Below are 23,213 nucleotides of genomic sequence, written 5' to 3'. Positions count from 1 at the left end.
TAAAGGTCCTGTTCTTCGTGATCCCATGTTTCAAACTTTAGTTAGTGTGTAATGTTGTTGTTAGAGTATAAATAAAATCTGTAAAATGTTAAAGCTCAAAGTTCAATGCCAAGCGAGATATTTTATTTAACAGAAGTCGCCTACATCGAACGGCCAGTTTGGACTACATCCCTCTACTTCCTTCTTTAATGACGTCACTAAAACAGTTTTTTGACTAACCTCCGCCCACAGGAATACACAAGAGTTGCGTTTGTAGAGTGTGTTTGTCGCCATGTCGTCGAAACGCTGTTATTTTCATCCCGCAGTCCAATCACCGGGTCTGATTCCGGCTCAAATTGATAGGGTAAAATTAAAGACATGTTTACAGTAACACTGAGCGCGTGCATCTCCACGTTATGGTAAGAGGCGTGACCTTTCCGGGCAAGGTGGGCTAAACTGCTGTCGAATCACAACACAGGAACCGTTGGCACAATCAGAACTCGTTACGTATTTCTGAAGGAGGGACTTCATAGAACAAGGAAGTCATCAGCCCATTTTTATGACAGTGGAAACAGCGGTATACAGATAAGTAAATTATGTGAAAAATACTGTGTTTTTTTACACGCGAAACATGAACATGTTATATTGCACACTATAAACACAATCAAAGCTTCAAAAAACCACGAAAAACGGGACCTTTAAATTCTAATTAAATTAACCCTATAAAGCCTACTGTATCATATTACACACGCAAATGTCTAATGCTTCTAAATTATCAACCTGTTGCACACGATCTACTACATTCCTTCAGTCGTCTGATTGATAGTTCATACTGTATGATACAGTATTTTGTATCACTGTATATACAGTATACAAGTATTTTGGCTGTGAAATCTTAACATAAGAATCACTTTGATATTGTTAGTAACACTTCACGATGAACACTTACTGGGCTTTTTTTTAGGTTTACTTGATTATATATTAGAAAAATAATAAAATGTTATTATCAAATATGATCCATCAGGCTTTTGAGGAACGTTATCTGTTCATCTGTCAATCATCATTGTATTGTGTTGCATTATATGCTTTAAAACCATAGAGCTTTGATAATATAACTAAGCATTTAAATATCATTCTGCTAAGACATATTATTGGGAAATATAGAGTGACAACTGATATTTATATGCATTTTATGGAAGTATCTGCTGTACTGTTATAAAGACCTCATTGATTTACATTACAAGCTATCAGAATTTCATCTTATTTTTTGTCATAAATATCAGCAACTGCACCAAAATGCATATATTTGCTCAGTTTGGGCCTCTGAATAAAATTGAGGTGTTTTTTTATCTTCGAGTTTGAGCTCCGTGTTCTCACTATATCATAATATATGAGCCATAAACCCTGATGTGTCAAAAAACACACACATATGAAAACGTTCTTCAGTTGATCATTTTAGTTGTGTTAATGACTAATGAATTAACACTTGAATCAATATCTATATTTATCCACACAACCAGGCCTGGAGGAGTTTGTTTCCAGTGTATTCACACAATGTCTCCATGGAAAAGCAGCATGTGTTGGCGCCAATAACCTAGTGGTTATAGCGCCGACATATGGTGCAAATGCGTTCACGGCGGCCCAAGTTCGATTCCTGTCTCAAGGTCCTTTGCTGATTCTGCCCCCTTCTCTCTGCCCAATGCTTTCCTGTCTGCTCTCTACTGTCCTCTCCAAATAAAGGCAGTGTATAAGTGTATAAAAAAGCACAGCATGGACTTATGATGAACAGGGTAAATCCCACCAGAACAGCCTCGCTCAAGGGCCATTGCAGATGACGGGATCAAAATACTCTCAAACTCAGACGACACACCCAGAGACCACCCACAGTCTGATCACTACTCAAGCCTTTACATCCCACACTTCTGACTTTATATCTTGCAATTGTGACTATTTCTCTGAATTGAGAAGTTATACTTTATATACATGTAACTTTGTATCTCCCAGTTTTAACTTTATCCCCCAGTTTCACTTAAGCTTAAGTCTAGTCCCAGACTAAAATGCATGTTTGAGCTGTTTAACTGAAAGCAACTTGCACTGACATATCTTAAAATCGTGTCATTGTTTTGTCTCAAGATTCACATTTTTTTGTTCCTAAGGCACGTTAATAAAAGCTACTTAAATGTCCTAATTGAACTAAAGCCTAATCCTGGCTTAATCTAAGCCCTGTCTGTGAAACCAGGCCTATATCTTTCAATGTGACTTTAGGTTTTACTTTATTTTAAGGGGTCCTTGTTACATTGTAATTATACATTTAAGTACAGAGTAATATTAAAGGTGGGGTAAGTAGATTTTCAAAAACGCTGTTGGAAATTGTTGATATTTGAAATCAACCTAAACAAACCCACCCCTTTCTTCATTGCTCCGCCTCCAAAACTCACCCTCTAATCCTAACCACGCTTCTCCGAGTCGCTCTCGAACCCCGGCACGTTCGCTGCTGGCAGGCGAGGCGAGTGCACTAACAATGACGATAAACACTGCTAAACATCGTTGTTGGTCGCCAACAGCACAGTAGCTCCAGACAATCAATGACACTCAAACCCAGTGTTACTCGCGCGTGACGCGGGTCCTAAAGCGCTTGCCCAGTCAACCTTCATTCCAGTGATATTTTTTTTGAGCTCTTTCATATTGTCTCATCTCTCTTTCTGCAGTCTTTCTTCAAATCTCCCTCTTGCTCATTCTGTCTCCTCGACCGTCATACACCCCTTAATGCTGATTGGTTAGACGTTTGTTATTGGTGTCGGCCCGACCAACTTCCAAACAGCGTTTTTGAAAAACAACATACCCCACCTTTAATTAACCACATGTGCTTACTATACGGTTAGTGTTATTATTAGAGTCATGTTTAGGGTTATTTGCATGTTATTTTTCATAATTTACTATAGTAAGTACATGTAACAACAACTTTACCTGACTTCATACCTCATATTTGAGATGTTATTTTTGAGACATTATATTTTATATAGTTGTGACTTTACATCTTACGATGTGACTTTTTGTACAGTTTTATCACATGTAACTTTTTTTTATCTTGCAATGTGACCACATCTCACAGTGTGACTTTTTTAATTTCACAGTGACTGTATATCACCCAAATGTCTTTTATTTTATTTTTCAGTGTGACTTTATCTCACAATGTGACTTTATACAAACATTTATCTCACTATGTAACTTTTTTTCATTTTGCAGTGTGACTTTATATCTGCCAAATGTATTATTTTATCTTGAGACATGAGTTTATAAAGCTTGCAATGTGACTGTACACTTCCCAAATGTGATTTTTTTTTTTTTTTTTTTTGTAATCTCACAACTTCTTGACTTTTTTATCATACAGGTTGACTTTGTTTCTTGTAGTTGTGACTTCACAATGTGTCTATTTCTTACTTTTAAACTTTATATCACAACTCCCTATTTATTTTTCACACTAAAGCAGAAATAGGCTTTTGTATAGTTAATTGACCATTTTAAGCAATTTGATTGGCTGACTATTACACAAATTTCAGAAGACACAATTCATAGGTTATCATCAATAATAGGTTCATGTTGTCACAAAAGGTGTTCAGTGAACTCTGTCTTTTCCCTGGGCAATAATGGGAGTCAATTCAATTTGATCCAAGTATAGGCTCATGAATACTACAACAATTTCAAACACTTACCCATTAGAAAGTCAAAGATAGTCATGTCCATGATGTCCAGAAGTCGTGTGCCTCGGTCATATGGAGGAGTCTGTTTGACTTCATCACAATAATCCGGATCCACTTCCCACCTTATAACAGAGAAAACGACTAAGAAACTCACTTCACCTTTGAATTTGAGCTGCATTTTGCCCCTTCTCATATAAAACCCTACTAGAGTACAACTGCCATCTCAAACAGGATGGTCCATTGTTTTAAGGCACAGATAGGATTTCTCTGAGAGTAAGTGAGAACAGCAGTAGTCTTTTTTGCTGATAAAGCCAGACTGTAGTTTAATGAAGATATGGGGTGGTGCGTGGAGACCTGAGATAAAGCAGAGAAAAAGAGCTTACTCAGCTTTCTTGCGTTTGTGGTAGGAACGGCGCCAGGGGTTCCTCCAGGTCTTGCGCTTAGCTAGTGCCAAGTCAGGAAGAAATGCAGCCAGGGAGCCCTCGATCTGGTCAGGCTTCCCACACAGGGCATGTTCTGTAGAGCAGTAGTAGGAGCACTCGCCGTAGAAGCAGATGTTGTTGGCTGCAAAGGTGAGGAAGAAAGGGTCTTAGGAAAGAGAAAAACTGTTCTTGGGGTCTCAAAACGGACTGCTAGTGAGACAAAGATAAAGAGGAGGAAAGGGAAAGTCCCTCTGGAGTAACATGGGGTTAAGTGTCTTCGAGTACACAATGGTAATAGCTTATTGACCACACATTACGGGGTTTGAACCTACAACCTTTCGGACTCCCCAGATATTTAACTCAAGTTTTATATAACGTGGAGCAGCTGTTTCTCACTGATGCATCAATTTGTAATGAATAAATAATTTATATTTTGGAGTGCATCCATCAAGTTTTGAAAAAAGAAAGAAAATAATCTAGTTATTCATGTTTTAAATTATGAATTACTGTATATATGATATATTAAACATTTTTTTATTGAATTTGTAGGAAAATACAGATGGTACAGAACAGTACATGTACACTTGGTAACATTTTATTTTTTAGTGTTACACATGTTACATGTAGGTACTACACTATAAATGATGCATACCCTAAACCAAACCCTAGTCTATAGTAAGTACATGTAGTTAATTATTATTACTCAGTACTTAAATATATAATTACATTGTAACAAGGCCACATTAAAATATATTGTAACAATACCCATGTGAATTGGGTAGCACTTTATTTTAGTGTTCTTGTAACACGTTACATGTACTTACAATAGTAATAGCAGTAAAGTATTCATAATTGCAAGCAACTAACCCTAAACCAAACTCTAATCGTAACTCTAACTCTATAGTAAATACATGTAGTTAATTATTATTACTCAGTACTTAATCGTATAATTACACTGTAACAAGGACACTTTAAAAATAAAGTAACACTTTATGGTTACACTTTATTTTAAGGTGTCTTTGTTACACTGTAATTATACATTTAAGTACAGCGTACTAAGTAACTACATGTACTTACCGTTGGGTTAGGATTTAGGGTTTGGTTTAGTTGCATGTAATTGTGCATAATTTATAGTTATTACTATAGTAACTACATGTCACATATGTAACAATGACACTGTAAAATAAAGTGTTACCCACTTTATTTTAAGGTGTCCTTGTTACAGTGTAATTAAGTACAAGTGTGTAAGTACTGAGTAATATTAATTAACGACATGTACTTACTATTTGGTTAGGAATAGTATTTGGTTTATGGTTAGTTGCATAGGTAACACTTTATTTTACAGTGCTGTAGTTACATGTTACTACGTGACATAACAGTAAATTATGCATAATTATAAGTAACTAACCCTAAACCAAACCCTAACCCTAAATGAAACTCTATAGTAAGTACATGAAGTTAATTAATAGTACTCGGGACTTATTTGAGTAATGACAATGTAACTACGGCACTGTAAATTAAAGTGTAACCGTTGTATATAATTATGCATAATTTACTGTTATTACTACAGTAAGTATATGTAACATGTGTAACAAGAACACTAAAATAAAGTGTTACCAAAGTGCACTTTGTAATAGTATCAAATTAAAAGTATGTACATTTCAAATTAATATGGTTTAACACTCTTTTGTCATGTTTTACTCATATTTTGATGTCTTGACTAAGATATTAAAGCACATGTTAAGAACTTGATTATAATGTTAACTGTAGTGTTATTTGATAGTACATTTAAAGCTGATAAATTTTAAATGTTCTAAATTGCAACTTCATAATTACAAATGTGTAATTGCAAATATATTTACATACATGGCACACAAGATTCAATAGAAATTACATTTAAGTATATTTAGTTTACCATAAATTCTTACATTCAGCAATACTCTTTAACCACTTTTCAACGACAAAAGAAGTAATTATGAAATTACACATACAGATGTACTTGAGTCCTATTTAAGTGTCAAAAATAGTACTCTTAAGTTCAGCTAACTGCATATAATATGAATTTAAAATGTAATGCATTTTCATTTCAGTAAGTAATAAGTTACGAGAGGCTGTGCTGTATCGTGAATAAGTCACGGCTGAAGGGCGTTGTTAGGCACGATGCGAAGCAGAGCACTAGCCTCGAGTACCTTATTGCTTTTATAAAACTGTTACCACACAATACAAATATTAAAGCCAAAAAATATGTATCAATGCAACTTTCATGAAGTAAATTTTAACTAAAGCCTTCCTTCCGCCTGAAAAAAATAGTTCCTGACGGTGAACAGCAACAATTATTATGCCACTAGATGGCAGCAAAGACTGTCTTTATGAGTGTGTCAGTCAGTAGAGAAGACTTTTACATTGAAAAGACTGAATTGTTGTGAACACGGAACAAGACGTAACTGACAAATGCTTTGACTAGCGCTGTCAGTCACGGAAAACCCCTTAAGTGTTAAAAGGACAAGATATTGCAGCGTACATTTAAACAGATTTTTTATTATGAACATAGGACTGACCCGAAGGAAAATGCAAATGCTCGATCTCTTTCTCACAATACTTTTCTACATAATACAGTAAGTTTCATTGAACAATATCAATTGAGAACACACAGTTTACGTTGCTAAGAGTGGTTGCTAAGGGTGTTGTGTAGTGATACACAGAACTGTTGGGTGAAGCGGTCTTAGCTGAGATTTATGTCAGTTAAGTGTCCCAAAACATTACATTCAGTTTGTACGATGTTCTTTTAAATGATAATATTTCTGTAATAAGTACTTGTTTGCTAAAGTGTACTTCTTACAGGGTAGTATTATAAATGCTGTTTGGAGTAACCACATTTTGTTATAAAACCAATATACACACACACAACACAAAACAGTTGAATTGCTCAGATTTACATTTCCTTATCTTGACTTGTTTGAGACACATCCTACTGTGTATTCTTGCTTCACTCCATGTTTCTTCATCAGTCTTATACATAAACAACAGAAAGCAGCCGCCCCCAGTAATAGCCACATAAATGCATCTACCGTGGTAGGAAAAACATGGTTGACAGTTGACACATACATTTATATACCATCGTACCGCCCAGCCCTACCCCCATCATCATGATGGTAAACACATTTGAAAGCAACTACAGCAATCTTTTGTGCAGCAACCTTGTTTATAGTGTTAATAAAGTTTGTAGAACATGTTTTTGAAATAGGTGACTTTTCCAGATGTGCCTTTATGTGACGAAGGATGTCAGTGATCTAAAATGCTCGGATTCACCAAGGGCTCATTAAACGCTGCTGTTTAGCCAATGATGAATCATTGTGTATAACGCCTTTTTTCAAATGTTTCCTGACACTGCTCCCCGGGGGAAGAGGAGCCCTTTCACTCCTTCCCACAAAAACACATTTGTCATGAAAAGTGGAGGCAGAATGCTAATGATAGCCCTGCAGAGAAAGAATATGGCCAATCTGTGTGCCTCATCTGAACACTTACAACATCTAAATGTCGGTAATTTAGTTGCCAAACTTGCTGCACGTGTGTTATTGCATGCTTGTTACTCCCCAATTAAAGGCTGTAATTAGCCTAGCATCTTGGCTGGGTGTCGCTAATATTGGCCGCAGTTGTTTGTGATGGTTCTCTATGGATTTTTAAGCTGTTGAAAAAGAAATGTGGAGTTAAAAATGTGTATAGCAAGATGCTAACGTTGACTGTGCAACAAATTTAGCTAAGTGCTAACACTTTTACACAACATAGACACCTGTAAGTTTGTCATAAAACTAGCTAACTTCATGCTGTGGATTGTTTTGTGGATTTGGCAGCGAATTGCATACTTTTAGCACGTAGTGATGCAGTTTCTGTCTTGTGCTGAACTCTATATGCGTGAGAAGCCAACAATCAGGAGGGGGAAGCGTGGCCTGATGGGATAGAAGAAAAGGCCATGCGGAAACCACTCATACCTGGGGAAACGAAGAATGTCCGCCAGAGCTTTTTGTCACGGGTCACGTCTCGGATCTCCCGTGTCATGTTCACCAGCCTGCCGGCCACCGGGGGAACTCTCCGGAAATCCAGGATTCTGTGTGCCACAAACAAACAACAGTGTCAATTATTCATTTGCAATGCATTATCAGATGTAACACCTGTGGTGTTTCTTCATCCAGACGTTGCACAGTTCACAGGCTACATTATGAGAACAGTGACACCAGACATTCAATCTTCTGCCGCATTCAATAACGAGGAAGCAAAAGATAAAGAGTGCAGAAAATCCATAGAATAAAGCAATTTCTAAAGTGGCTGGGTAATGATTTTTTTCTTCAAGGTGCTACTGCTAAGCAACTGAGTCCACTCTTTACTCACTGGCTTTATGACACCTCTGTGATCGTTCTTTATTAGCTCTTTAAAGACTTTTATTGGCGTTTTAGCATCTGGCCACACACCACAGGATATAAATGCCCTCTACTTTCTCACTCATTTAGATTTTCTTGTTGGCTAAAGTCAGAATTGGCTCCTTTTCAATTATTTCAGAGTTTGAATTTTTAATTAAATTGGCCACACACCCCACAAGAAGATGAAGTGGAATTATAGGAAGAGGAATTCACAGAATTCAATTTAAAGAAATTCAACAGAGGAATTCTATTAGCCTAAGACAAGATTTGCAGTTAAACACATTAACAGATTATTACACAAAACAGATTATTATTGATTATTATAGATTATATAGATTATTAATTTGTATAATTAAATGTTTTTTTTTGTATCCCTTAACATTTAGAATATTTTTTCTTCTACTGATCAACTGAATTTCTCTAAAACAAAGTCAATTTTGCCTAAAAACAAGTGACAAAAACCTGATTCTAAAGATATTTAAAGTTACTTTTTAAAGTAAAATGTATTAAATGTAAGTAGAAATTACATGAAATTTACATGAAAGTTAATTTATTACATGTAAATGAAATTATATAGATAAATATATAATATTTATTATCCACACTATGGTCAACATACATATGCAGTCAAACCAAAAATTATTCAGACATTTTTTATATTTTTGATATATTTTTACTAGTGTGTGCAGGACACTATAGTTCATTTATGTAAGTGAGGATAGCAAAATAAAGTAAACTGTGACATATTATACCCAAATATTCTTCATACAGCGAACTACCAGTAAAACTGATACAAATTTGGAACCAAAAATTATACAGACACTTTGACCTGACCATGTTTCGTAAAAGTGTTATCTGACATAATTAAGATTAATTATTTTTTTCTGACACAGTTTAACTCTGAGATCTATTTTATTACCATTTTTTTAAAACTATAGTGAATAAACTGTATTAATGAATGAAATGTTCAAGGTGTCTGAATAAATTTTGGTAAATTAACAGTAATATCGAATGTTTCTGGTAGGGCTGTCAAATGATTAATCGTGATTAATCGTATGCAAAATAAAAGTGTGAGTTTGCCTAATATATGTGTGAGTACTGTGTGTAATTACTTTATATATATATATATATATATATATATATATATAAACACATTCATATATATATATATTTGAGAAATATTTACAAGTATATGTATTTATTTATATTTTTATACAATTTAATAATTTTAAAAATAATTTAAAAATATTTTGTACAAAACATATTTCTCTTAAATATATACATTAATTTGTGTGTATTTACATATACATATTAATTACACACAGTACTCACACATATATCATGCAAACTCAAACTTTTATTTTTTATTTTATTTTTTATTTTTTTGCAATTAATCGCGATTAATCGTTTGACAGCCCTATAGTTTCTGGAAATATACTCCATATGTTGTGTGTATTAAAACATGTTTATAAGTATATTCATAGTCAAAATTAAACATAATATTAATAACTACACTCAGAACAGTTAGAATAGTTTCTTTCAGTTTCATTTCATTCAGTTTAACTTTCTCAATTTCAAACTTGAATCACAATTTAATGGTTACGTTCTGATCAGTTCTGTTTTATTATCACATTGTTCTGGTTTTCCTGTTTGCCTGCCTATGTTCCCCATTAGTTTCCATAGTTTCTAATTACGCACCTGTTTATTTTCAGTTCATTACCACTCTTTGTGTTTTTAAGTCCTTAGTTTCCTCCGTTCTGTGTTCCGTATTGTCTTAGTATTATGTGGTTGTTATTCTTTCTCCTGCGTGTTTCTTTGTGAAGATTATTATTAAAAGCCACACAGCGTGACCCACAATTTGAATTTGCATCCTTTTTGCCATTTCATTTCAAATAGAGGAATTGAATTGTAACTTAAAAGTCTTTCTGGTTTCAATTCTAACAGATGCACAACCCTGGAGAGTTTGTTCAGCTCAGTCTTTGTCTGTGTGTGCAGTGGGCCGTCTCGGAGAAAAGCTCACATCGTGTGGTGTGAGCGCTTTCAACATTCAACCTCCAAAGACACATGGGCTCCCGGCCCCTGAGAGACAGAAACCCAAGCCTTTGAGATGAAACCACTCAGGGGTCGCAAGTTGCAAAGTCACTCTGGACGCAGGCGACAAAGAGTCCAGTGTGGAAACACCGCATTCTAGGAACAGACATTTGTGGAAATATGCTATAACAGTGAGGAACTGACCGGTGAAAGTGGTTTATGTTCTGTAAACATACTGTAGTAGCACAACATTTCTTGTAAAATTCAATTGTTTCCACATGCTCTCACGCTAATGGAATATCAATATAATATTTCAACAGCAAACATCCTCTCAGCGTTATCACTCAGCCGACAATAAATTGGCATATCATACTGTGTTTTTTTTCTCTCCTAAATAAAATACATCATGGACATGACAGCAACAGCGTTCTGGAGGAAATCAAGTGAGTCTCACAAACTCAATTAGCTCTCTGACTTCACAAAGCCTTTCTCTGTGGGACTTCTTGTTAAAGTCAGCGGGGAGTTTCTTCTGGCTTCTGACTGCACTCACATGCACCTTGTTACTCTCGGAGTAACCGTAAGGTGTATCGACTCTATCGCACTAAGTGCTTTTCAGGCCGTTGTCCAAAAGTCTTGAGTGACATGCGCAGAGTGGCGGGAATATAATAAGAGTTGGTTTGGCTTTCTGACATCACAACGGTGTGAGCGCTCTCGTGCATAAATGTGAGATGTGGAGATGTGTTTGTGTGTGTGTGGTTATGGTTTCTTTTTCCCTGCCCACATCCATTCCAGAGCAGTATCAGAGCCCTACAGGTGTTTTCAGTGAAATAACTGGGAGAAAGCCAAACTGAAGGTCTCTGTGAGGGGAATTTCCTCTTAAAGGTTACTGGTTGAATGGGGTTTGAATGAGCCGTCAAGCAGGCTACCAGACTGTAAGACTACCAGAGTTGTTGAATTTACAACATAACATCCAAGTAATTCTTTCAAATAAGTAATGGACTTTTCTTAATAACTTTGCTATTTATTTAATTTATTTACTGAAAAACAGTGCTTCACTGGAATTCAGATGTGCTCATTATTTATATAGCAAAATAACAATGTAGGTGCTGCTTCTGGAATTTATCAGCCTATGTGTTGCTTTTTCTGTTGATTGTGCATTATGAGGCATAATGAGGAGTTATTAGTCTTCAATAATGAATAATTAAAGACATTTTTAGATTATTTTAGGCAAAACGGCTGAAAAATCATAAATACAACCACTAATAATATGATTTAACTGCGTATAACTTTTGACCAATAGATGGTGTTGTTACCAAATTAATGTTGTGTGGCCAGTGTGAGGTGACAACGACATGTACAAAGTTTGGTGTCAATATGCAAAAGGGTTGCAGAGTTACAACCTCAGAATCAGCTTGGCATTATGACAACAATTTTGTTGAGGCATTATTCGTGAACAGTCAGGTCAATCAAAAAGCTTTTAATATCTTTTTGTAGGCATGGTCTCTTGATAATTTGAGCTGATTTTGGTGAAAACTGGGCGAACGGTCTAGGAGGAGTTAAAAAAAAAGTAGGTTTTCAAAGAAATTCAAAATGGCGAATAGCAATTTCGGCCGAACAAGACGTAATTGGTAACATTGTTCTCTGTATTTAGTTTTATAAAAAAAAAAAAAAAAAAAAAAAAAAATCAAAATCAAAATCAAAAGCTATCAGCATTTTTGGAGATTCCATTATAATGTTTGACCACAAGGTGCCGCTGTCTCGAATCTTTTTGAGTACCTTCAGGGCATGGTGCTAATGACACATATTACGTTTCATAACTATATGTTAATGTGTCCGTAAAATACAGCATTTTATGACAAAATTCAAAATGGCCAATATCCAAAATGGCTGACATGGAAAAAATGGTTATCATTTGACTCAGTATGCCACACTGAATCAAAAGAGATGATTTTTGGACAAACAGTTCAGAAGTTATAAGCAAAAATTACCATTGTCATATCTCCAGACCAGTAGGTGGCGCTGTCCCAAAAAGCTGCAAGTAGCCTCGGTTCATGCTTGTGATGACATGTACCCAGACCCACAGTGCGTTCCAAACTGGATATATCGCCCTCCGAAGGGCACTTCGGAGTGAAAATAATCATGGCTGCCATATTGAAGGGTCGTTCCAAACCGAAGTGCTCAAAACTGACCACTTCAAAGGGCCCTTCGGAATTAAGGATTTCGAAGGGAACAACTGATGGACACTTCGGGCCCCCATGATCCTTTGCACAGGGAAGTTTGACGTCACAGAATGGGTACAGGAGGCTCAGAGTTCGATTAACTATAAAGGTATGTATAATATTTATACATATTTTAAATATATAATATTTTTCTGTACTACTGTAGCCTAATATTTATATGAGTTAGATTTGGTACATTATTATGGTCAAAACTTTCTACTTCAACAAAAATACTTTACAGCTCCCTTTATCAGTCCATTCAAATGTTTAAATAAATAAATACAATATAGCCTACAAGCGATAAACCTAAAATAAATAAATAAATAAACTAACGTTAAATAAAGGGCGCAGCTTGCACAATCTACTCCTCTTTGATTGTCTTGTTAAGATGACGCAGAAGTGCGTTCCAAAAGAAGAGTTTTTTTGATCCCTTCACCCTTCATCCCTTCGAAGCTCTCACTCCGGAGGGTAAACCCTTTGAAGGGATTAGGGCATAGGGATGAGCCCTTCCGAATGGAACGCCAATCTCAATACGCTAAAGCGTTGCAAAGATATAGCCTTGCATCCATTTTTAAGTGCTCTTCGTTGAATTTATCAGCGCATTATTCGAGAACGGTTGGGTTTATCAAAAAGCTTTTAATAACTTGTTGCCAGCAAAATGGTGGAAAAATTTTTATGATGGAAAATGACGTCATAGGGTGCAACTGAATCATAAAAAAAAAACTAAATAATTTTGTTTCTAGCCCTTATCAGTTCAAAAGTTATTAGCATAAACTAACGGATAAAGATAACTAACAGTGCTTGGCCCCTAATAATTAAAACTATTGAGACAATTTTATGTTATAATGTAACATTCAGGTGCAAGATACATTATTGATTGCTGTGTAAATACCCCTATGCCACAATAATAATAATAATAATAATAATAACATAAAAGGTCTACAGCAAAAATTTGCAGTTACACAAAATGTCTGTGAGCCAAACAGGAAGCTTCAGCTTCGGAGGCAAAAGAGTCAGTGACACAAAACTAACATGAAGTTTCACAAAAATATCTATGTAACATAATTAGTTTATTAAGTTATATATTTTTAAACCCATAACCATAAGTATGAGCAAAAAGTAAAAGTAAAAGTGATGCTTGTCTTAGCAAAGTAAAATAAATATATTTCTAAGAATAATGGGTGAAAAATGGGAAATAATAAGTTCAGACAATACTGATGACATTGTCAAATTCATTGAAAATCTGATATTGTCTCTTCCAACCATATCATTAATGTCATACACCTAAAAACAAAATAACAGACCTGTCATATCTAAACGCCTCCAAACATTTCTGTCAGACGAAGATAAAGGCAGAGTAAACACAAAGTAAACACAGTGGGAAGCTAAGCATAAATTCTTGGCAATGCTTAAGGTCACATGATCTCATTGTTATTCAGATGGTACCAGTTTGTCTCTGAAACAGTCAAATATACAAAATAAGGAATACAACCAACAAAAACACTGGATCAGCTATTTATGTGGACCTGCTTTATATTAAGTGTCTTTAACTACTATGTGACATGAAGAATTAATCATTTGATACAATGCACTTATTGTGTACATACGTGTTTTTACAAACCTGATTCAAAAAAGTTGGGACACTGTACAAATTGTGAATAAAAAAGGAATGCAATAATTTACAAATCTCATAAACTTATATTTTATTCACAATAGAATATAGATAACATATCAAATGTTAAGAGTGAGACATTTTGAAATGTCATGCCAAATATTGGCTCATTTTGGATTTCATGAGAGCTACACATTCCAAAAAAAGTTGGCAATAAGAGGCCAGAAAAGTTAAATGCACATATAAGGAACAACTGGAGGACCAATTTGCAACTTATTAGGTCAATTGGCAACATGATTGGGTATAAAAAGAGCCTCTCAGAGTGGCAGTGTCTCTCAGAAGTCAAGATGGACAGAGGATCACCAATTCCCCCAATGCTGCGGCAAAAAATAGTGGAGCAATATCAGAAAGGAGTTTCTCAGAGAAAAATTGCAAAGAGTTTAAAGATATCATCTTCTACAGTGCATAATATCATCCAAAGATTCAGAGAATCTGGAACAATCTCTGTGCGTAAGGGTCAAGGCCGGAAAACCATACTGGATGCCCGTGATCTTCGGGCCCTTAGACAGCACTGCATCACATACAGGAATGCTACTGTAATGGAAATCACAACATGGGCTCAGGAATACTTCCAGAAAACATTGTCGGTGAACACAATCCACCGTGCCATTCGCCGTTGCTGGATAAAACTCTATAGGTCAAAAAAGAAGCCATATCTAAACATGATACAGAAGCGCAGGCGTTTTCTCTGGGCCAAGGCTCATTTAAAATGGACTGTGGCAAAGTGGAAAACTGTTCTGTGGTCAGACGAATCAAAATTTGAAGTTCTTTTTGGAAAACTGGGACGCCATGTCATCCAGACTAAAGAGGACAAGGACAACCCAAGTTGTTATCAGCGCTCAGTTCAGAAGCCTGAATCTCTGATGGTATGGGGTTGCAAGAGTGCGTGTGGCATGGGCAGCTTACACATCTGGAAAGGCACCATCAATGCTGAAAGGTATATCCAAGTTCTAGAACAACATATGCTCCCATCCAGACGTCGTCTCTTTCAGGGAAGACCTTGCATTTTCCAACATGACAATGCCAGACCACATACTGCAACAATTACAACATCATGGCTGCGTAGAAGAAGGATCCGGGTACTGAAATGGCCAGCCTGCAGTCCAGATCTTTCACCCATAGAAAACATTTGGCGCATCATAAAGAGGAAGATGCGACAAAGAAGACCAAAGACAGTTGGGCAACTAGAAGCCTGTATTAGACAAGAATGGGACAACATTCCTATTCCTAAACTTGAGCAACTTGTCTCCTCAGTCCCCAGACATTTGCAGACTGTTATAAAAAGAAGAGGGGATGCCACACAATGGTAAACATGGCCTTGTCCCAACTTTTTTGAGATGTGTTGATGCCATGAAATTTAAAATCAACTTATTTTTCCCTTAAAATGATACATTTTCTCAGTTTAAAAATTTGATATGTCATCTATGTTGCGCATGCGTAAGAACAACCCCCCTCCTTCATAGCTCATTTCGAGGGAATGCCTCCCAAAACTCGTGCACGAGTATTGGAACACGAGTGTTTACCACCGGCATTTGCTGTATCGTGTTAGTGGATTCATTATGTCGGACTCACCGCAGGTAACTCATAATCTGCAGTTGTTACTCCTGTCTCCTGACAAAAACATTGCATGTGGCGCCTGTGGAATGTGGAAAGTTACTGGAGAGTGCAGCCGCACTCGTCTCTCACAAGGAACGTCATGGCAGTGATTGACAAGCCAGAGGGCCAATCGTTTACGTGATGATCGCGTAAACAATTGGCTGATGTTTTTAAGGCCCTACTATGTGCACAGATGATGTATATTATTATTATTATTATTCCTTTCAGTGCACCTAATAAATAGTCTTTTATCAGTTAGTAAAGACAGTTTCAAGTAATATTGCAAAAATGTATAAAACAAAACATCCTCTGTAGCACCTTTAAAATTATTCAACTATTCTCTCCATCAGTGTCCAACTCTGGTTTGAACAATGTAAGGCTGAACACCGTTACTGACAATCGTCATTTTGGCTGCGTGAGATTCTCCAGCTTTGTTGTTGTTGAGCAACTAAAGCGTGAGCTGTTAAAGCTCCGCCCTCTTCTGGAAAGGGGGCCGGGAGCAGCAGCTCATTTGCATTTAAAGGGACACACACAAAAATGGTGTGATTTTGGTCATACCTAAATAGGGGCAAATTTGACAAGCTATAATCAATTATCTGTGGGGTATTTTGAGCTGAAACTTCACAGATACATTCTGTGGACACCAGAGACTTATATCTTGTGAAAAGGGGCTTAATAGATCCCCTTTAATTAGAAAATGCTAAAACACACTTTGGCCAAAAAGACCTCATCCGAAACTCTCCCACTGGCCATTGTAAGAGGCCTGCAAATAACTCTCTCTTTCTCTCTGCAGGTGTTTTAGTCTTACCTGTCCAGATGAAATGCAGCGATCTCTGCGTTGTGTCGCTCAAAGTCAGAGAAGTAGAAGAAGTCTGGGGGTGTCTCCTGTTCTCTCGTTTGTCTAGAGGAAAAGAGTACACAAACAAGTTAGTGCTTGTTAGGCAATGAGCTGAATCAGAGGTACAGAGGAATAGTTAGCACATGAACTACAGCAGATTTGTTTTCCACCTAACAGCTTCAGAATGCAAAACTTACTTACTGTGTGCAGCTTATACCGTATACTTCATTCTAAAAAGTATGGCTACGTACAAAATCGCACACTCTCTTGACTTATTTCGAATAAGTAATGACTTAACGTTCCACTAAAAAGTATGTTCTGGTATGAGTGTGTGCAATCCAGAAGTACATGTTGCCATGTTGTCACTGTCAGGTGATTTTCGCTTCACTGTCATTCACAAATCCTCATGGGATAGTTTCACACTTAGTTCACACTTACAAATAAGTCAGGTAAATTAATTGGTAAACGTATTTGGCGTGCTGTCCGGGGAGAGGGCTCCGAGCTCGGTAATTGGCCCGAACACAGAGTACCCCCCCCCCATTTGTCTTGTTCCTCCCGAACTATGTTAATAAAACATAATTAAGTGTCCATCGTATGCATACTTCAGAATCTTGCCGGAAGTAGTAGGTCATCCGGGGACTTTTTGCCTACTGTTTTATGAGTACTTTGAATTCAGACATACTGATTTTGTCATATGCTATTTTTCGCCTACTACATAGTATGGATCTTTCGATTTCAGATGCAGACAGTGTGAAATGCTATGCAACATTACACATTTACAAGAGTAGTATGCTACAGTACATTGTCATGATATAACTTCACTGCTGCAAGTTTAAGAAGAAATTTTGAATTTGTAATCAAATTTTGTTTTAAACAGTTCATTTCAAATCAAATCGTGAGAATGAAATATGTACAGTAGTGGCCAAAAGTGATTATATTTGTTTGCATGACCCTACAAATTAATATAAAACATATTTTGTATTTTTTAAATATTTTAAATATTAGGAAAAACTAAACACTAAACTTGGTTAAGGTATTTTCTGACAAAATTATTTGGCAAACTACAGCTACAGGTTTTTATTTTACGGTGCAAACAAATGCATAGAAAAAAATGCTCACAGGACAAAGCTTTCATAGACTACAACATAATCAGTTGCTGATGGTGTTCTCTTGTTTTTGCATGTGTTCATAATTTCTTTGTATGACAGCCATGTTGGCATGTTTCATTGCGCAAATAAAACAATTGACTCCAATCACAACAACGTAATATGATTACATATTCTTGTCAACATCACTTTTGGCCACCACTGTATGTATAAAATATGTTAAAATCATAGCTGGCATTGCTTCTATGTTATTAGGCATTCTATGTTATTAGGCTATGTTTAGGATAACATACTCCCATTCTATGCTTGCTCTTTCTGCATTATGCAGTAGGCTATATATATCCGTATATATTCTGTATTCATGAAACAGCTGGGTGACCTACTATTTACCATAATGTTCAGTATAAAACAGAAAATACTGCAGATATAGTGCAGCTTCTTCTTAATTATTTGGTCAGAATATCTAAACTTTTATACATTTATACACAAAACTGGATTCAATTTAGAGTTGTTATTCTATTAACATTTAATCACACTGCATTACATGTTACAAATGTAAATGCAATTATTTGACTTGTCATTCAAAAGCAATTTGCCTGCAGTGAAAGGAAAGAGCAGCTTCCAGCAGTCTGTAGTGTTATGCTAGTTTCAGTTAGCTGTGACATTAGCAAACAGACAACATGGACGTCTGCCGAGTGGCCCGCATGGCTGGATCAGCAACTAAAGTGATGTGTGTGTGTACAGAAAAGATTTTGGCAGGAAACAAACTGCAGGTGCATGTTCTCTCCACGTACCTATGCGTTCAGACAGACAGATTACAAGACTCAGACAGACAGGCGCAGGAATAAAAGCCATAGACTCCAGACAGACATGGACTAAACCACAGATCTTAACTGTAAACCACCTACAATGATATCGTTCTCAACAGCTCATGGTGACTCTTACATGGCGCTTCCCTGAAACGACTGTAAGATCTTTCCTGGAAGTATTACGGAGTGATCTTAGAAAACGGTAAATCAGTGCCAGCTATGCTAGGCTAATCTTAGCCCACAACACTTCAGTTTTTAGTGGACATAGAGGGAAAACTGTATTGCCTACAGGTTGTTCATAACTGAATAGAGTTTAATCTAAGTATCAACTTTGACTCAGCCAGGATATTTCTCCTCTGGAGAAATTCAAATAGATACAAATTAATCATTCATAGTGGTATAAAATGAATGTGGATCAGGAACTCAGATCATGTGGTCTTATAAAATCTTGATGAGAAATCTTTGAACTTTGGTCTCTTGGCAAATCCGAACACAGTTTGAGCCACCTCTTTTGAAACCCCAAAGGGGAATAATGTGAGATTACTAGGGTCTTTTACTCAGGAGAATAATCCATCTATTTATAATCTCATATCTGTCTAGGAAAACTAGTTAGTGATTTTTCTTTCCTGCTCTTTACAAAAACTCCAGCCACCAGACCTCAATATCATACATTATTATATTAACTTTTTAGTCCCCAAATTCCAATTTTCATCCAGCCATTAACTCTAAGTGCTGCTTATATCTTCTTCCCTCACCACTGTCAAAACACTAATGGAAACTACATTCTTTGACTTCATATATTTTCATTTGAGGGACAAAGCAAGCTTTTCGCTCTGAAATCCTCCTGCACCATTATGATCCACTCAATTTCCCGGATCAAAAGGGAACTAATGGATTTTTATGTGCCAGATGAGGCCTAAAGTGTACTGCTGATTCCAGCGATCCTCTCTGGAGAGGGAATGGGGGGTAAAGCTTTTGGTCCAGAATGCAATGAGTCACACAGGAAGTGACTGAAGTGTCACATACTACCACCTAAACTACAGAGTGGGATTTTATTCAGCCAGTGTGTGTCCATAGGTCTGTTATAGGCAATGTCATTACTTGCTCACCCTGATGTTGTTTCAAACCTGTATGACTTTCTTTGGAACACAAAAGAAGATATTTTGAAAAAATGTCTCAATGTTTTCCCCCAAATTAAGTGAGCTTAATTTTATTGAATGTGCACTTGTCGAGTAATTCAAATCTTAAAAAACAAACTTGCAGATTATATAATATAAATGCAATAAAAGGCCACTTAAGTACACTTTCATGACGGTTTCACAGAGAGGGCTTAGGCTAAGCCAGGATTAGGCCTTATTTCATTTAGGGCATTTAAGTAGCTTTTATAAACGTGCCTTAGAAAAAAAACATTACTGGTGTGGATCTTGAGACAAAACAATGGCTCTGACATATTTTAAGATATGTCAGTGCAAGTTGCTTTCAATTAAAACAGCTCAAAAATGCATTTTAGTCTGGGACTAGCTTAAGCCTTGTCTGTGAAACCAGGGGTATGTTTCTTAACACACTTTACTAGACTTTTAAAAAGTTTACTTTGTAATAATGTCAAATTAAAAGTTTTACTATAAAGTAGCTTTTAAATCATTATGCTTTCTGCTTTTTCTTTCATGGTTTAAAGAAGTGCACTTATTTTTATGTGTTGACTAACATACTAAAGAACATGCAAAATATTTGATTATAACTGTAATTTGTTATTACTTTTAAAGTTAATATATTGTAAATGTATTAACTGCAATTCATCATTACAAATGTGCAATTAAATAGTTTCAATAGAAATTACATTAAAGCATATTTTAGGTGACCATAAATGCTTGTCAGTACATTCAGCAGTAACTTTAAATTTCAAAGACAATAGAAGTAATTCTGAAATTACATATAAAGATGTATTTAAGTCCTGCTTAAGTGGGTCAAAAAACCTAACAGCATTTTTAATATAAATTTAAAATATATTTTCATTTAATTGCAATTAACATACAATTAAGTGTCAATTTAGTTTGCACTTAAGTATACATTTTTAAAGTATTTTACTTCCATAATAAGTACTCTTTAAAGTATGCGCAGAACTTCTTTTTAACAAGGGTCAATGGGGTCCAAAGATGTCCAGGACCCTACTTGACTTTCAGTTGAAGCTGTACCTTCTTTTGTATACCACAGAAGAAAGAAAGTGATGATTTATTACCCTATTTTTTTGTGTTTTAACCATCTTCATTAGCAACATAGTCAAGAGAAGACAGGAAATGATTCAAAGACTGAAAAAAGGGGAATAAAACAGGCCAGATCTGCAACACCACCGCACATGTCAGAACAAGTGTGTTAGGCACGACTCTGAAAGATGAATAGAAATGACTTTGAGATGTGTATTAATGATTATCTGTATATTTATGAATATCGTGCAAATGCAGTAGAGGATAATATGATGGAAAGTGACTCAATTTCATACCTAACATGCAAAATAGTTGAAAAAAAAGAGATGCTTTTTGTTTCTCATTGTCTTCCCATCCCCCATAAACAAAACACAAATGACATTTTTTCAGATGCTCTTGACATAGTATGTCTCCAGCACCTTGTGCTGTGGTTAAAAGTGCTCAGAGCACTTTTCTGGATGCGCTGTTGTCTCTTACTGGGCTGTGATTGGCAGGACAGTTGCCACGGTCACTCTGACCCTGCATGCAGCCTCCAATCTGGGAAGAAGTCCTGGCAGCTTGACATGTGACAGCTCATGGCTCTAGGGGCTGGTGGGTGTATCGCTCAGCAGTCGAGCCATATTAATGTGCTTTTTCTGCTGAAGAACGGGCAGATCAATTATGTTGATATAAATCTCATTGCCAATAAAAGCAGGAGACAGCCTGCGTATTTGTTGTTTGCCAAGAGGCAGCAATATGTGTGTCACTCAAAAGAGATACACGAGTCCCCCGTCCGCACAGGTAAACAGAAAGAGGTCACCTCACAGTTAAACGGCAGCCTGCTGAGAACCCCTCAAGGACAATCTGTGACAATCCTGACATAAAACATATCACCACATAGCAGAGCAGTCTAATTGATATTGCCGCAGAGAATTTTTGTTTTAACTCCTGTCACTTAGATGTGCAGAAAAACTGATGTTAAATACTTTACAAACAACAAATAAATGGCAAACGAATGAACAAACAAATGCAAACACAACAGGCTTTGTTTTCTGGCAGATGGCTTTGATGAGCAGCCAACACATGGTAGTGGAGATGACAAATCATGACAGAAGCCACCTGAAACTGTCACATTTCCATAACATGACGCATCCATCATCTGAACAGCAATCACATTAAGAGCTTCAGACCGAGCCAGAAAACACAAACATGTATGTGCCTGGTTCCACTATACTTGTAGAGGAGCATGTTTAAAAGGCAGTTACTAATATATATATATATACACCGACTTTCTGTGTTTTCACATCTTCTGAAAGAGTACAGCATCTTCGGATTCAAAAACAAGTGAAGATGAAGTTCTGCGTAAAGCAGAAGAAGTGGATAGAAGTTGCTTATGCACAATTAAGCTAATGTGATCAAACATTCAACAGCATATAAATCAAAACTGCCTAATGTTATTTGAGAAAAAATGTCGGAAGACGTACAGGACTGAGATGCTTTGGGGGACTCAATCTACTCCATCTATGTTTTGATCATCATTCTGAATCCGACTTGGAGAAAGTCTTTGACAAAAACATGATTTTCTTAGCTTTTTGTTTGAAGGAAAAATAAAAAATGAAAGAAGCTAGAATAAAACATTTTTTTTTTAAAAGCAGAAGCTCTGTTCTTTCTTTTGATCTTGAATGTTTACATATTCAAACAACAAAATATTCTGGGGGCCATGAAAGTTTTGTGAATATGATAAAAAAAAAAAATGCTGGTGCTGGCTGGAAACTTTTTCAGAAAACACTGGCGGGGAAAGAGTTAAAGGTACAGTTCACCTCTAAATGAAAATTCTGAGGTCACATTTAAGGTTGTTCTGCAAATTTTCGTCTGCGAAATTGAGTAATTTCAATAGGAATCCATGTGATTGTGAACTTTGTGTGAAGACGAAAGCTTTCCCCATGCAGATTTCGTAAGTTGGTCGCTTCATTGACCAACAGAAAGCTGCTTGGTTTGAAAGTGTGAGTTGTGCGTCATGCATCGCTACTCTACTGACAATAGACAATCGACATTGTTTTGGCTGGGAATGTTTCTGCAAATGTGGCCGCACATTAGCTCACCCTCATTTTGCTTCATCTAATTTACTTTTAGGGTGTAATTTTTGGTCACTCTCTATTTTTTTTGTATAAGGGAAGTGCAGACTGAGCATTCTTCAAAATATCTTATTTTGTGTTCCACAGAAGAAAGGGGTGGTCTATGATCG

At 36.3% G+C, this 23,213-nt stretch overlaps 1 protein-coding gene across 2 annotated transcripts in view; it reads right to left on the bottom strand.

Moving 5' to 3' along the window:
* The window catches only part of fam20ca (FAM20C golgi associated secretory pathway kinase a), a 76,223-nt gene that overhangs the window by 9,380 nt on the left and 43,630 nt on the right, over nucleotides 1–23,213 (bottom strand). For both annotated transcript variants that reach the window (XR_007184499.1, XM_048187173.1), the window contains exons 4-7: nucleotides 16,844–16,936; nucleotides 8,092–8,207; nucleotides 4,064–4,244; nucleotides 3,693–3,802 (exon numbers count right to left, since the gene is read on the bottom strand). Coding sequence is in view for 1 of the 2 variants with exons in the window: in XM_048187173.1 (XP_048043130.1) it covers nucleotides 3,693–3,802; nucleotides 4,064–4,244; nucleotides 8,092–8,207; nucleotides 16,844–16,936 (500 nt within the window). In the remaining variant the exon portion in view is untranslated. The remainder of the gene's footprint in view (nucleotides 1–3,692; nucleotides 3,803–4,063; nucleotides 4,245–8,091; nucleotides 8,208–16,843; nucleotides 16,937–23,213) is intronic.

This window comes from Megalobrama amblycephala, linkage group LG1 (assembly GCF_018812025.1).
Source record: "Megalobrama amblycephala isolate DHTTF-2021 linkage group LG1, ASM1881202v1, whole genome shotgun sequence".
Taxonomy (NCBI): domain Eukaryota; kingdom Metazoa; phylum Chordata; class Actinopteri; order Cypriniformes; family Xenocyprididae; genus Megalobrama; species Megalobrama amblycephala.
The sequence above is the reverse complement of the archived record's forward strand: the minus strand, read 5'-3'. Positions and strand labels throughout refer to the sequence as shown.